Genomic DNA, 15,442 nt, shown 5'->3' with positions numbered 1-15,442 from the left:
TAGATAGAATGAATCTATCTAGGAGCAAGTGATACGCTTTATTCAGTTTCACCATGTCTGAAATCTTTAAGGACAGAAGTGATAAAATGTTATCTTCATTCTTCATTAGACTTGAACACTTGAAGGAAAATAATTTCTAAAGCACAAAGAGGTAAAGAGGTATAATCTTTCAAAAAGATATTCAGTGTTCAAAATTCAAGAATGCAATATCAATACACAATGGGCATTAGGTGAATATACATAATACAGTGAGAGCAAATTAATTTATTTAGTACTTTTTCCATTCCATATCATCAGGAGGGTTGATTTCAACTTTCCTTTTACCTACATCAGACCAGTTGGTACTCAAAACTGTACCACCCGACTCCATCTGCAATGAAAAATTAAAATGAGATTAATTCCTGGACCATATAATCAAAATAGAATATTTTTCTAAAAATGTTCCAAGCATAGAGCCCCAAATATTGGCTATTATATACAGCTCAATATAAACTCTATACAATACATATATATAACAGATTACACACAGACAAAATACATAGCTCAATATAAACTCAAAACAGTATTTTTATTTAATTTTAGGCATTCCAGAGGTTAACAAGTTAAATAAAATCTGAAAAGGAAATCCTAAAGTAGTCAGGGAGGTGCACTACATCCTTTGCTAATGAGCATAGACATATACGGGGAAAAACGACCTTCAAATGAAGGTTCAAATTAAACTACCTTCAATTATTAGCTCCCCCAAAACAGTGATTATTGTAATTTCTTTTGCTGAAGACCATAAAGACCAGTCAAAATAATCTCTTTCTATATCAGCTGAAGAGAACTTTAAGGCCTCTACTTTGTGCTCTCTTTGTGCCAAACACAAGCAAGTTTATCCAAAATTCTTTAAAAATCAAGGTACATATATGCAGGTATAGAAAGTCAGTGTCTCAGTGAAAAATTGGTCATTTATTTACCATCTACTGAATATACCACCCACTAACAACCCAAGAATATTCATTAATATATTTAAAAAACATCTGGACATTTCTTATTTTAATATGATAAAAATCAATGGATTTGAACCACAGCAAAGAATAGTGCAAATTATTAAAATATAAACACTTAAAAATAACCAATTGGGTTAGTGGCCAATGTATACAGCTACACATCCTACACACTGGAACCTCAATGTAACCCCATGTCCGACACGCTCTACTGAGCTCCCTTACATGGGCTTTTTTGCACAGCTGTGAGTTTTTGTGTCCTTAGTCATCTTCCAAACATGAAATGTCATCACCTCTCCGTGGCTTTACTCTGACCTCTTATTTCTCTATTCCTGTAAATTCGTCTACGTAAGCCTAATACACTTACATAACATGTGTCCCACTGCATTGTTGCAATTTAAGGTTCTGTCTTCTTATATCTGCTTTCCACCCTCGACTTCAACTAATGCTGAGAGCTCATTAAGGGCAAGGAGTACATTTTACTAATATTCATATCCCAGTTCTAAACACAGTGGCCTAGCACATAGTAGGCTTTAAATAAAATGACTGAATTACATTTGACAAATCTGTATAATAAACTACCCCAAGGTTGAGCATAGTGGCTCACGTCTGTAATTCCAGCACTTTGGGAGGCTGAGGCGGGCAGATCACCTAAGGTCACGAGTTCAAGACCAGCCTGGCCAACATGGTGAAACCCCGTCTCCACTAAAACTACAAAAATTAGCTGGGCATAGTGGCACGCGCCTGTAGTCCCAGCTACTCCAGAGGCTGAGTCATGAGAATCACTTGCATCTGGGAGGCGGAGGTTGCAGTGAGCTGAGATCGCGTCACTGCACTCCAGCCTGAGTGACACAGCGAAACTCTCTCTCAAATAAACAAACAAACAAACACAAACTACCCCAAGAGGACCTTCAGTTATAAAACTGAAAAAAAGTAGATTAGTTTACAATCTGACCATATTTGCTGATGACACTTATCGTGCTCCGCCCCCTGCCACCGCATCTCTAATAGACTGCAGGGCAATTTAGCATTTCCCTGTGATTATTTTGTATATGTTGGTCTTTTGTCCCAACTAGATAAGGAGATTACAGAGAAAGAGGTCTAGTTTCTTTTGTATTCTCACAAGGACAGAAGCCCCTGGTATAGTCCAGATCAATGTTGCTGCACAGATGGCTTATTTTATGGGTATACATAATTTGGTTATAATTGTCAAAGTTTCTATATGAAAATGATTGCAGATTCTATCTTTGATCTTTGATTTGATGTGACTTGACATCTTTGATCTGATGTACTGCTACTTTTGTCTACCATACTTTCAAAAGTCAAAAGTGAGAACGACTTCTCCTGGGAAGATCGAGTAGATGTACTTTTCCTATTCTTCCCAGTAGTAAATCGACTAAACAGCCTAGACGCTACATATGAAACAAAGATAAAATGACTCTACAAGGGGCCAGGTGCAGTAGCTCACACCTATAATCCCGGTATTTTGTGAGGGCAAGGCAGGAGGATTGCTTAAGTCCAAGAGCTCAAGAACAGCCTGTTCAACACAGCGAGACCTTATCTCTATACAAAAAAAAAAAAGAAGAAAAATAGCCAGGTGTGGTGGCACACACCTATAGTGCCAGCTACTGAGGAGGCTCAGGTGGGAGGATCACTTGAGCTCAGGAGTTCAAGGCTGCAGTGATTCATGATCACACCTCTGTATTACAGCTGGAACAACAGAGCAAGATCCTGTCTAGAAAAAAAAGTAAAGACACCAAAAGGTAAAGTGAAGACAGACCTACCAAGGACCCTGGGACTCAAGAAATGACGTGGTGGCAAATTCTGGGTTTTCCTTTTGCCTCATATATCCTAGACTTGGAGCTGAAGAAGCTGGAAACACCAGGGAGGACAAACAAGAAAAAAAAAGTCCCAACAAACCCCTGCTCTCTCTTGCCAAGAGATCAGGAAAGGACGCTGCCTAGGAAAACAGAAAACTTTCAGACAACAGGCCAGGCATGGTGGCTCATGCCTGTAATCTCAGCACTTCGGGAGGTCAACATGGGAGGGGACTGCTTGAGCTCAGGAGTTCAAGACCAGCCTGGGCAATATGGGGAGACCTCGTCTCTAAAAAAATTTTAAAAAATTAACTGGGCATGGTGGTGCATATCTGTGATCCCAGCTACTCAGGAAGATTACTCGAGCCCAGGAGGTCAAGGCTGCACTGAGCCATGATCGCACCACTACACTCCACCCTGGCGATAGAGGGAGACCCTGTCTCAAAAATGAGTGAATACATAGAAATAGATAGTAGATAAATGTACATCTTAAGAACCTAAAAAAATAAGAACAAAATGCACCTAAAGCAAGCAGAATAATAATAATAATAGAAATGAATAAAATGTAGAACAAAAAATAGAGAAAAAAATGAAACAAAGAGCTAATTCTTTGGGAGAAAAAATTCAATAAAATAAGCAAATCTAGCCAATGGGTAAGCATATGCTAGGTAAGGTGTCCTTTAAACCTCTAGGAGACTAAGAAAAAAGAGAAAAGACACAAATTACCATTATAAGAATGGTAAAAAAGTATCACTATAAACCCTGCAGACATCAAAAGAGTAAGCAAGGCCGGGTGCGGTGGCTCACTACTGTAATCCCAGCACTTTGGGAGGCCAAGATGGGTGGATCGCTTGAGCTCAGGAGTTACAGACCAGACTGGGCAACATGGCAAAACCCCGTATCTACAAAATAAAATAAAATAAAAATACATTAGTTGGACATGGTGGCACATGCCTGTAGTCCCAGCTACTAGAGAGGCTGAGATGAGAGGATCACTTGAGCCTGGAAAGCTGAGGCTGCAGTGAGCTATGATCATACCACTACACTCTAGCCTGGGTGACAGAAAAATGCCATCTCAAAAAAGACAAAAAACAAACAAAAAGAATAAGGGACTAAATAAACACTGACAACTTGGACACAATGGATCAGTTTATCAGAAACACAAACCACAAGTCACCCATATGAAACAGACAATTTGAACAGTCCGATAAAAACTTTAGGTTAACTAAATTCATAACTTTAAATCTCCTAGTAAAGAAATCTCCAGTTTCACTGGTGAGTTCTGCCAAATACTTAAAAAAAGTTAACACCAATTATACACAATATCTTCTAAAAAATCGAAGAGGATGAAATGCTTCCTAATTCATTTTACAAAGTATTACTCTGACACCAAACCAAAGATAGCACAAAAAGTACAGACTCATATTCCTCATGAATATAGACACAATAACCCATAACAAAACATTAGAAGATAGAATTGAGAGATACACTATATGACAAAGTAGGGCTCATGCAAGACTGTCTCAATACTTGAAAATCAATCATATTAATCATATAAAATCACATTAACAGGCTAAGGAAGAAAAATCATATAATCCTATCAACACAGAGAAAACATCTGACAAAAAGTCAATGTTAAAAGTTAATGATAAAAAAATTTCAGAAAAATAGGAATACAACAGAACTTTCATAACTTGACAAAGATCATCTACCAAAAACTTACAGTTAACATTCTACTTAATGATGAAACAATAAATACTTTTCCCTTAAAATGGGAAGCAAGGGGGATGTCCACTCTCACTACTCTTACTCAACACAGTGCTGAAGTTGCAGCCAGTGAAACACAGCAAGAAAAGGAGATAAAAGGCACACAGATAGAAAAGGATGTAATAAAACTCTATTTGCAGATAAATAAAACTTCCATATTTGAAGATGATTGTCCACATTAAAAAAGTAACAATCCAAAAATATTCCTACAACTGAGTCCAGCAACGTCATAGAATACAAGATAAACATAAAATTAACTGTATGTCTAGATTCTAGTAATGAACACCAAAATTACATATACATCACTTTATTTTAAAATTTACAAAGAAAGACAAATGAGTTAGAGTATCTAAAAACAATTGTGAAAATAAAGGATAAAGTAGGAGGAATGAGTCTGCCCAATTTCAGACTTATACAGCTACAGTTCAAGACGGTGGGACTGACAGAGGAACATACATATAGATCACATACAGCTCAATCTAACAGAACGGGGAACTTAGAAATAGACTCACACAAATATGCTCAACTGATTTTTGAGAAAGGTGCAAAAGTGATTCAATGAGAAGAGATAGGTGCCAGAACACTTGAACATACTATCCACCCCACAAAAAGGAATCTCAAGTTAAATCTCACACTTGACATAAAAGTTCAAAATGCATCACAGACTTAAATGTAATATGTAGGCCAGGTGCTGTTGCTCACACCTATAACAATAGCATTTCAGGAGACCAAGGCCAAAGAACTGCTTGAGGCCAGAAGTTCGAGACTACCCTAAGCAACACAGAGACCCACCCCCCTGCGATCTCTACAAAAAATTTTAAAAATTAGCCAAGCATGGCAGCATGGATGTGTAATCCCATCTACTTGGGAGCCTGAGGCATGAGGATCACTTGAGCCCAGGACTTTGAGGTTACAGTGAACTGTGACTGTGCCACTATACTCCAGCCTGGGTGACAGAATGAGATCCTATCTCTAAATAAAAAATAAATGTAATATGTAAAACAATATTACTTTTATTTATTTTTTAAATAGGAGAGTCTTTGAGATCTAGGACTAAGCAAAGAGTTAACAGACTTGAAACTAAATGCATGATCCATAAAAAGCAGTAAATTAGACTTAATCAAAATGAAATCTTTTGTCTCTATGAAAGACCCTGCTAAGAAAATGAAAACTACAAACTGGGAGAAAATATTTGCAAACTACATATCTGACAAAGATTGCCAGATGTGTGATCATCAGGGATCATGGAAGGGTAGAGGTGGGGTGAGTATAGCCATAAAATAGCAACATAAGCGATCCTTGGAATCCATGAAAATGCTTTCTGTATCTCTCTCTCTCTCTTTTTTTTTTTTTTTTTTTTTAAAGAGATAGGGTCTCACTTTGCTGCCCGGGCTGAGTGTAGTGGCATGATCATAGCTCACTGCAAGCTTGTACTCCTGGGCTCAAACAATACTCCTGCCTCAGATGCCTAAGTAGCTGACAGGGGCACAACACCATGACAACAAGCTAGTTTTTAAATTTCTTGTAGAGACCAGATCTTACTACATTGCCCAGGCTGGTCTAGCCTCAAGGGATCCTGTGGTCTCAGACTCCCAAAGCACTGGGATTAAAGGTGTCAGCCACTGCATGCAGCCACGTTCCCTATCTTAACTGTCAATATCATGGTTGTGACATTGTACTACAGTTTTGGCAAAATGTTTCCATCGGTGGAAACTTTGTAAAAGGTAGAAAGAATCTCATTTCTTAGGATTGCATGTGAATCTACAATTATCTCAAAACTAAAAGTTTAATGAAAACTTTTTTTTTTTTTTTGAGAGGGTCTCTGTTGCCCAGGCTGTAGTTCAGTGGCATAAAAAATAACCCACTGCAACCTTGACTTCCCAGGCTCAAGAGATCCTCCCACCTCATCTTCCCAAGTAGCTGAGACCACAGGCACATGCCACCAGGCCTAGCTAATTTTTTTTTTTTTTTTTTTTTTGGTAGAGATAAGGGTCTCTCTATGTTGCCCAGGCTGGTCTCAAGATCTTTAGCTCAAGTGATCCTCCCACCTCAGCCTCCCAAAAGTGATGGAAAAAAAAATTTTAATTAATAGTGAGGCTGGTTGAGGTGCCTCACGCCTGTAATCCCAGCACTTTGGGAGGCTGAGGTGGCTAGATTGAAGCCAGGAGTTCGAGACCAGCCTGGGCAACATGGCGCAACCCCATCTCTACAAGAAATAAAGTAGCCAGGCGTGGTGGTGTATGTCTATGGTCCCAGCTACTGCAGAGGCTGAGGTAGGAGAATCACTTGAGCCTGGCAGACAGAGGCTGCAGTGAGCCGAGATCACGCACTGCACTCAAGCCTGGGCAACAGGGCAAGACCCTGTCTCTAAATAAACAAACTGTGAAAAGCACAATCATGACCAATTACCACATATTTCTTAAGTGTGAAATACCTGAGCCTCAACCACATTAACTAAATATTAAATTATTAAATACTAAATTTAACTTTCTACTGTAAACACGAATGTCTTAAAAGAGTCATATTTCCAGAGCTACTGGTATTAATAAAAGTCACATGATTACAACTGCAAGCTAAATAATCTATAAAGTTCTACAGTGACGAATTGTTACTAAAATCTTGAGGTCTAATTTAGGTATTTATGCTGCCCTGACAAAAAGCCTGAATTCTCTTAAGAGAGTTGTTAAACCAATGAATAATGTGCACCTTCTACTTGCAAACACTATTCTGGAAAGTTTCACATCTATATTCTTCATCTCTAACATTGACACTACATACGAATCTAGAAGGGACACAACAGAAGTTCACTCAGCTACTGTGATAAATCCAAGTAAGATGATTCCATATCAATCTAACTCATTGATAAAAAATACCTACTTAGGATAAACTACTTGTTTCTCGTCTCTTCCATAAGTTTTCAACTTCCTCAAAAATTACTCTTAGAGCAAAAAGAAACGTTCAGACAGACCTTATTCAAAAAGTTCTCCCAGCTATAGTACACGCAATTTGGTCTCACATTACCAATTTTCTCTTTTAAAATATGTAAAATTTGCTCCCATATATATATCTTTAAAAGTTTATATTCTTACAAAGGATTTGTTCATGGCACGTTTCACTTCATCAGAACCATCTGAATAGATCTGCTGAAATAATCTGTTTAAAGCTGCATCTCCCTCCAACTTTTCATTCTTTTCTTCTTCTTTGATCTCACCAACCAATTTATCCCAATTTCTTGTATAAGGAGATGATGATGGATATAGGTTCTTTACATCTGTGAAGTAAAAAAGGCAGAAGTAATTAATCAACATATTTCAATTATGTCAAGAATATGTAAACTTTGTGACTATGTATATGGAACATCTTAGCAAACAGTTTAGGTTACTGAATTTCACGTATGCAGTAAGTGTCTTTCTGGTATACACATCAGTAACAAAATTTACATTTCTAAAAACTGAGTCAGTTACCATAATGTAAAATCTGGGGATTTCTTTTGAGTACAATAACTCAATAAAGTGTAAACTTCTGACACATTATATAAAATTAGATTAGATTAAAAGCAGATTCTTCATGCTGATAACAGGAGAAACTAGACGAAAAATATACAGAACTTTTATGTTTTCAGAAAAGTTGCAAAGACAGTACAATTTTAAAAATAAAAGTTTTTTTAAAGGATACCTATGAAATCTTTCATAACTAAGATTTTAATAAATGTTAAAAATGTGGCTTTTTCTAAAGTATTTAGTATCCTTCAGAGTATAAATAGCCTGAAAATATAAATAATCATCCATGCCACTGCATACTCTCCCCACATCAAAAATATAAGATTATTTCAATAGGCAGTAACAATAAGTAATGCCTAAATGTTTAAAGTACTATACTTGATGATCTGAAGTTCAATGTCCACATGCCATACACCTAGCAAATAACAGTATTTGTAGGGCACACTGGGGTTTGTAAACAGAGGCTGCTTGCAGCCAGAAAGGCCACTGGCCCAGGGGCTCGGGGTACTGCCAAGATTGCTCCAAGGACCAAAGGCATCAAGATCTTGGCACACAAATAATTAGAAAATAACTAGCCAACCTAGTAGCTATAGGAGCAGCTCTGTTCACTGTCCAATAAAAATATGACAGCCTCAAATGCGAGTCACATATATAATTTTAAAATTTCTAGTAACTACATTACTAAAAAGAATCAGGTGAAATGCAGTTTAATAATATATTTTATTTAACCTGATATATATCACATATAGTATCATTTTGACATGAAACCGACAGAGGCTGGGCATGGGGGCTCACGCCTGTAATCCCAGCACTTTGGGAGGCCAAGGTAGGACGACTGCTTGAGGCCAGAAGTGTGAGACCAGCCTGGGCAACATAACGAGAACCCATCTCTATGGGAAAAAAAAAAAAAAAATTAGCTGAGCATGGTGGCACATGCCTGCAGTACCAGCTACTTGGAAGGCTGGGGTGGGAGGACTGCTTGAGTCCAAGAGGTTGAGGCTACACTGAGCCATGACAGTGCCACTGCATTCCAGCCTGGCTGACAGAGCAAGACTCTTTTTTTAAAAAAAAAAAAAAAGAAACCAAAAACAACAAAAAGAATGTATTTTACATTCTTTTCTTTTTTTCATACTAAGTCTTCAAACTGTGGCATATATTTCACATAGCAGATCTCAATGCAGACTAGTCATATTTCAAGTGCTGAACAGGTAACATGTGGCTAGCAGCTACTGTGTTGGACAAAACAGCTGTAGTCTTCAAAAAACCCAATTCAAAATTTCCCCATCAGCATGTATTAGGATACATTAATACTAATCTAAATGTTCCTCCCAATACTGCTCTCTATATCCCTTTTGTCAAAATAGCTGAGAAACTATTTAACATCCACTGTTTTTCTACGCTTTCACTTCACTTGTAAACCGACTTTCTCCCTGCCCATTCCTCCTCAAAACAAGACAAAACGACACACACACCACCAACACATAGTTTTTTTTCAGGGCCAAATATATTGTTTTGAAAATCCTATCCACCTTCCTTCTACTAGACATCCTTCTATCTTTGTACATTTTCACTAGAAGCCAGATAAAACAAAAAAATGCATGCCATGGTAAGTTAAGAGCCCGGGAAACATGGATTTAATTAATCCTAACGCTGACTCCCAGGAAGCATGAGCACAGAGGTTTTAATCTCCATTTTACAGATAAGCAAGCTGGCTCTCAGATAGGTTAAGTGACTTGCCCTTATCTACAGTCTCCAGCTTGCAATACACAGGAATCTGACAAGCATATTAATTTCTTACAAAAACAGGACAGGAAGAATATCATCTTGAATATCTAAGGTGTTGAGTTTAGAAAAAACATGGTAACTATAACACTAAAAAACCTTGATCTTTAATCTCAGAAAAACTTTTAACACCTGGAGATGGTAGAACTACTACTGAGAGATGAGTAACCTCCCTGCTCATTCACTATAATATCAAGTAACTGGCCAGGCGCAGTGGCTCAAGCCTGTAATCCCAGCACTTTGGGAGGCTGAGACGGGCGGATCACGAGGTCAGGAGATGGAGACCATCCTGGCTAACACGGTGAAACCCCGTCTCTACTAAAAAAATACAAAAAACTAAGCGGGCGCCTGTAGTCCTAGCTACTCCAGAGGCTGAGGCAGCGTAAACCCGGGAGGCGGAGTTTGCAGTGAGCTGAGATCCGGCCACTGCACTCCAGCCCGGGTGACAGAGCGAGTCTCCGTCTCAAAAAAAAAAAAAATCAAATAACTACATAGATACTCATGTCGGCAAAGACTGTTCCCATTGTTAGAAAATGCAACAACAAGCCGTATGCAACAAGTAGACAAGGGGTTAACAGAGTAACCGGAACCAACTGAGAAGACCTAGATTTTAGTCCTAGACAATGAGAACTGCTGGATAATCTTGAGCTTAACTTTCCTGAGCCTGCAAAATGGGAGGAGTACTAAGGGGCTGCCTGTTATGCAGGGCTGTTAGAATCAAGTAAGATGCTACATTTAAAATGATTATATTTTTTTAAACCTTTCAGCTACATATAAACCTCAGCCTCAAAATCTCTTGGAGTCAGTCCTAAAAGCAGCACATATATCTTTCCAATAAAGTGGGAAGCAGATGCTTAACTAAATACCTCAAATACCAACTAGATATACTTCAGTCCTTAGAAAGTATCTGTTGGTGTTAATACCCTGATTTTGAAAATTATACCATAGACTACTTAAGAGGTAATCATTGGACTAGTTAAGACCCTATCACCGGGGGAAACTGGGTGAAAGCTACATGAGAATCTCTTATTTTTGAAACTTCTAAACATCCAAAATTATTTCTAAAGAAATAACTACATACACACACACACACACACACACACACACACACACACACACACACGAATGATCTGTTGAATAACTTGGTGTTTTCTAAAAGGTGCCACAAGGAATATGTGTTTTCTGTTACAGAAGAAAGCAGTCAAAATCAGAAAAAGTAGCTGAGACACATGTTAGCTTGTTTCAGTCATTAAATCAGACTATTACTTCTAATAAAAAGAAATTTCCCTCCACTCATTAATGAGGCTATTGCTATAAAACATAATCTTAGGTTGTAGTTCTGAGTGTGCTGTGAATTAGTCCATTACAAAAATTCTTATCTAGTTATTGCATATACTTAAAATTGACCTCAACACAAAGTTCTGTCTGTTTCTTACAGGACTATATATACAATGAAGCCTGGTTTTCTACTCTTTTCCTAGACTTTCCTTTGGCATTTATTACCTATTTGTGTTCATCTCTAAATTAGCAATAAGAAATGGGGTAGATACCGTACCCTGTAAAGCCCTGAAAATTCCAGGAAATCAGATGACAATATCAGTAGAAGGAATAGAAAGGAGTAAGTGAGAGAGGGAGAGGGAAGAGGGGGAAATACATCAGCTGAGTAAACCAACTTACAACCCAAAAAGAAACAACAGGAGGGGCCAACACACAAAAATAAACATCCTTCAACTGATGTCATAAACTTTACGTGGTAAACAATAAATCCGAACTCCCTCTGGGATTTTGCTGCCATTCATTTTACTCTTAGAATTTGAGACGTTAGAACTTTCAACAGAAAGGCTACTTTATATTCATTATGGAGCAACCTTATTATACTCAATGTATCTTATCTTCAGAACATAAATAATGAAAGCAAAAAGAATGTTCATTACTATTTAATTTCAGTTACACAACACAATATGAATATAAAGCTATCAAGGCCAGAAAACAAACCTGCTACGAATTGTTTTGGCGTAGGCACATCTCCTTGCCCCTCTAGCTTTTCCCATCTCACAGCCTCTGGCTTTTTCAGTTTAATTTCAATCTGGAGGAAACACCAAATAAAATCCATTACTCGAAGTAAAATACACAAAACAGTAAAAAATGCAGTTTCCTTAAATTACACAAGGTTAAATTTGAAGAACTATGAAACGATTTTGTTTCTACACTCAAAATTCACCCTTGAAAAAAAAAAATAAACATACTATACATAAGCTACAATCAAGAAGAGACTTGAAATACATATGCTTTTTTTCATCCAAAGCAATCTGAGCCAGGGATGATTCTGCCACCCAGGGGACATTTAGCTATGTCTGGAGACACTGTGGGTTGTCATACTGGAGTGAGGGAAGAGGTGGTAGTGACATCTAGTGAGTAGAGACCACGGTTGCTACTAAACATCCTACTATGTACCAGGCAATCCCCCAAAACGTCAATAATGCCACTACAGAGAAATCTGATTCTAAAAGAATTACTGCATTTACATGTGCATTAACCTGTTTCACGGTGGAGAAACTTATTTCACTGTATAAACATAATACAACTAACACTAACATTCTGGCAATCATTCATTCAACAAATAATTACTAAGCACCTGCTATGAGACAGTATAGTCTTCAAGGCTGTGGGAGGTTTTTGTTTTATTTTTAGAGACAGGGTCTTGCTCTGTCTCCTAGACTGGAGTGTAGTAGGACGATCACAGCTCACTCTAGCCTTGAACTCCTGGGCTCAAGTGATCTTCCAGCCTCAGCTTCCCAAGTAGCTGGGACTACAGACAACTGCCACCACTCCTGGCTAATGTTTTTAAATTTTTTTGTAGAGTCTCACTAGATTGCCCAGGTTGGTCTCAGACTCCTGGCCTGAAGCCATCCTCCCACCTCAGCTTCCCAAAGTGCTAGGATTACAGGCATAAGCCACCATGCCCGGCTGGATTTTTAAAATACTAAACACACATCCTCGACCATTTCGAAGTATGTGAGATACTTTAAGAAAGTTACTAAAGTTGTAAATAAGTAAATGTTCTAAAAGCTCAGGAGAAGCACACCTGACTGTGAAGAGGAAAGGCTTTATATGCCTTGAAGGGCTTTGAAGGGTAGAAGCGTTTGCAAGAGTGAAGGCGTAGGTCTACAGAGGCACAGGGAACGGCCTAACTGGAGCACGGGTAGAAAGGACACTGCATCGGGGAGCAGTGTGAAGACTAAGTTCACTTATTTACCGAAAAGACTAAGTTAACTTATTAAAATGAAAAGTTGGCCAGGTGCAGTGGCTCACGCCAGTAATCCCAGCACTTTGGGAGGCTGAGGCTGGCGGATCACAAGGTCAGGAGATCGAGACCATCCTGGCTAACATGGTGAAACCCCATCTCTACTAAAAGTACAAAAAATTAGCCGGGCGTGGTGGCAGGTGCCTGTAATCCCAGCTACGCAGGAGGCTGAGACAGGAGAATGGCGTGAACCCAGGAGGCGGAGCTTGCAGTGAGCCGAGATCACGTCACTGCACTCCAGCCTGGGCGACAGAGCCAGACTGTCTCAAAAAAATAATAATAAAAATACAATGAAAAGTTAATAGTATCCTAATGGTATCTCTTACTCTAATTAACGCTAGCCCCCAGAGTCTATCTTTACCCCTAACACACACAATCACATAGCATTTTATCTACCTTTTGTTTTCTTTATTCAAATAATGCTCCCACCTCTATTTTAACAGGCTAAAATCAGCATTTTTAGTACAAATATTAAAGCAAGGACTACAATAAACATTATATGAAACACTTTAAATGAGCAATTGAATTAGAATTTTATATTCTGTTATTTTCCTATGAAAAGGATCACAACTTTTGTAAGCAGAATTAAAAAATCAAAAGGCAGACTTAAAAAGAGAAGCCTATTCACCCTTTGGTTCTTCTATCTTTTATCAGATGACTCATTTAAACTAGCAATTCCTGGTAATATTTATACCAAACGCATTCAGCAAAAGGACCTTCAAAATTTGCACCTTAAAATACCTTAACAAGTGCTAACATAGGGAAAACTGCCAGTATTTTTAATCAGAGATAAAATGATGGTATATGTATGTGGCGTATGTGGTCTCAAGTGTTTATTTTTATTTTCTTTAGGAGCAAAGAAATGTAATAAACAACTGTTTTCGTAATAGGAGAAAAATATGAAACAAATGTCACTGGGATAAGAGCTAAGAGTAGTAATCCCGAACGTTAGGAGGCCGAGGCAGGCAGATCACCTGAGAGCAGGAGTTCAAGACCAGCCTGGCCAAAATGGCAAAACCCTGTCTCTACCAAAAATACAAAAAGTAGCCAGGCGTGGTGGCAAATGACTGTAGTCCCAGCTACTCAGGAGGCAGAGACAGAATTGCTTGAATCTGGGAGGTGGAGGCTGCACAGAGCCAAGATTGTGCCGCTGCACTTCAGCCTGGGCAACAGAGCAAGACTGTCAAAAAAAAAAAAAAAAAAAAAAAGTATAGTATCTTTGGTGTAATTTACTTGTTTAAACTCTACATACATAAAAACATATTTCATAAGAATTTCTAGAATTCCCTAAAGTGAACTACAATTAATTTTTTATAAAGTAATATACCACCAATATTTTCTGTACTCCGGTTACTTTGTCAATGCTATGGTATTTATTAAGAGGGAACACAAATCAAATAGATGGCAATGACACAGCAACAGTTACTGAAAAGAACTATTAATATTATCTGAAATTAAAATTGCATCTTCTTTAATTTTCAGCTGTCTAAAAAATGAGGGTCTGGAAAATACTGTGTACATCACCACATTAAACTTGGCCACAGGCCACCCTATATTCACACTTCATGTTCCTGTAACTATGAACATACTGTCTATAAAAAGTTCCTTGTTTCACCTGAAGAGCAGCACAGAGTAGCATTCGCATCTACTGAAAACCACTATAACCTGAATAACTGTGCAGTATGAAGAGGACTTTATAAAGCCAAAGGCAAAGCTCTTAGTAACAACCTGCTTCAGCTGAGACAAGCTGACCTCAACTTGAAATTACACTTAATACATTCATTAAAATAGCTGCATGTAATAAACCACTTAAAGTAGCTTTTTAAAAAAGGTAAAAGGGGCCAGGTGTGTTGGCTCACACCTGTAATCCTGGCACTTTGGGAGGCTGAAGTGGGAGGATCACTTGAGCCCAAGAGGTTGAGGCCACAGTGGGCCATGATCACTCCACTGCACTCCAGCATGGTCAACAGAGTGAAACCCTATCTCCCCCAACAAAAAAAAAAGTAAAAGAAGGGAGGGACTATTTCCTATGAAATCCTTTTTACCCTTAATTCACTTTCAATGTTCGTACATGCTTTTAAAAATGAAGTTTTAAGTCTTGATGATTCTGGCACATAGGTCTAGAATTAGCACTAGTCCAATTTCAGAGGTTTTTATTGCAACCATTAACAAACCATTCTATTTTCATTTAAGTCAAAAATACTTTAAAAGTAACTTAAAACTTCGGTAGTTTGCTTGAATGTTGTTCTCATATGTACAGGGAAGGCTCTCAAGGTGCTAATA

At 38.1% G+C, this 15,442-nt stretch overlaps 1 protein-coding gene across 4 annotated transcripts in view; it reads right to left on the bottom strand.

The window, feature by feature from the left end:
* Positions 1–249: 249 nt before the first annotated feature.
* SUGT1 (SGT1 homolog, MIS12 kinetochore complex assembly cochaperone) overlaps positions 250–15,442 on the bottom strand; it is a 65,903-nt gene continuing 50,710 nt past the window's right edge. For all 4 annotated transcript variants that reach the window (XM_050766353.1, XM_050766355.1, XM_050766356.1 and 1 more), the window contains 3 exons: positions 11,851–11,941; positions 7,663–7,844; positions 250–370 (listed from right to left, as the gene is read on the bottom strand). In XM_050766353.1, coding sequence (XP_050622310.1) covers positions 269–370; positions 7,663–7,844; positions 11,851–11,941 — 375 coding nt within the window. In that variant the 3' untranslated portion in view covers positions 250–268. The remainder of the gene's footprint in view (positions 371–7,662; positions 7,845–11,850; positions 11,942–15,442) is intronic.

The sequence above is a fragment of the Macaca thibetana genome, chromosome 17 (genome assembly GCF_024542745.1).
Source record: "Macaca thibetana thibetana isolate TM-01 chromosome 17, ASM2454274v1, whole genome shotgun sequence".
NCBI classification, from domain to species: Eukaryota; Metazoa; Chordata; class Mammalia; order Primates; family Cercopithecidae; genus Macaca; species Macaca thibetana.
The sequence above is the reverse complement of the archived record's forward strand: the minus strand, read 5'-3'. Positions and strand labels throughout refer to the sequence as shown.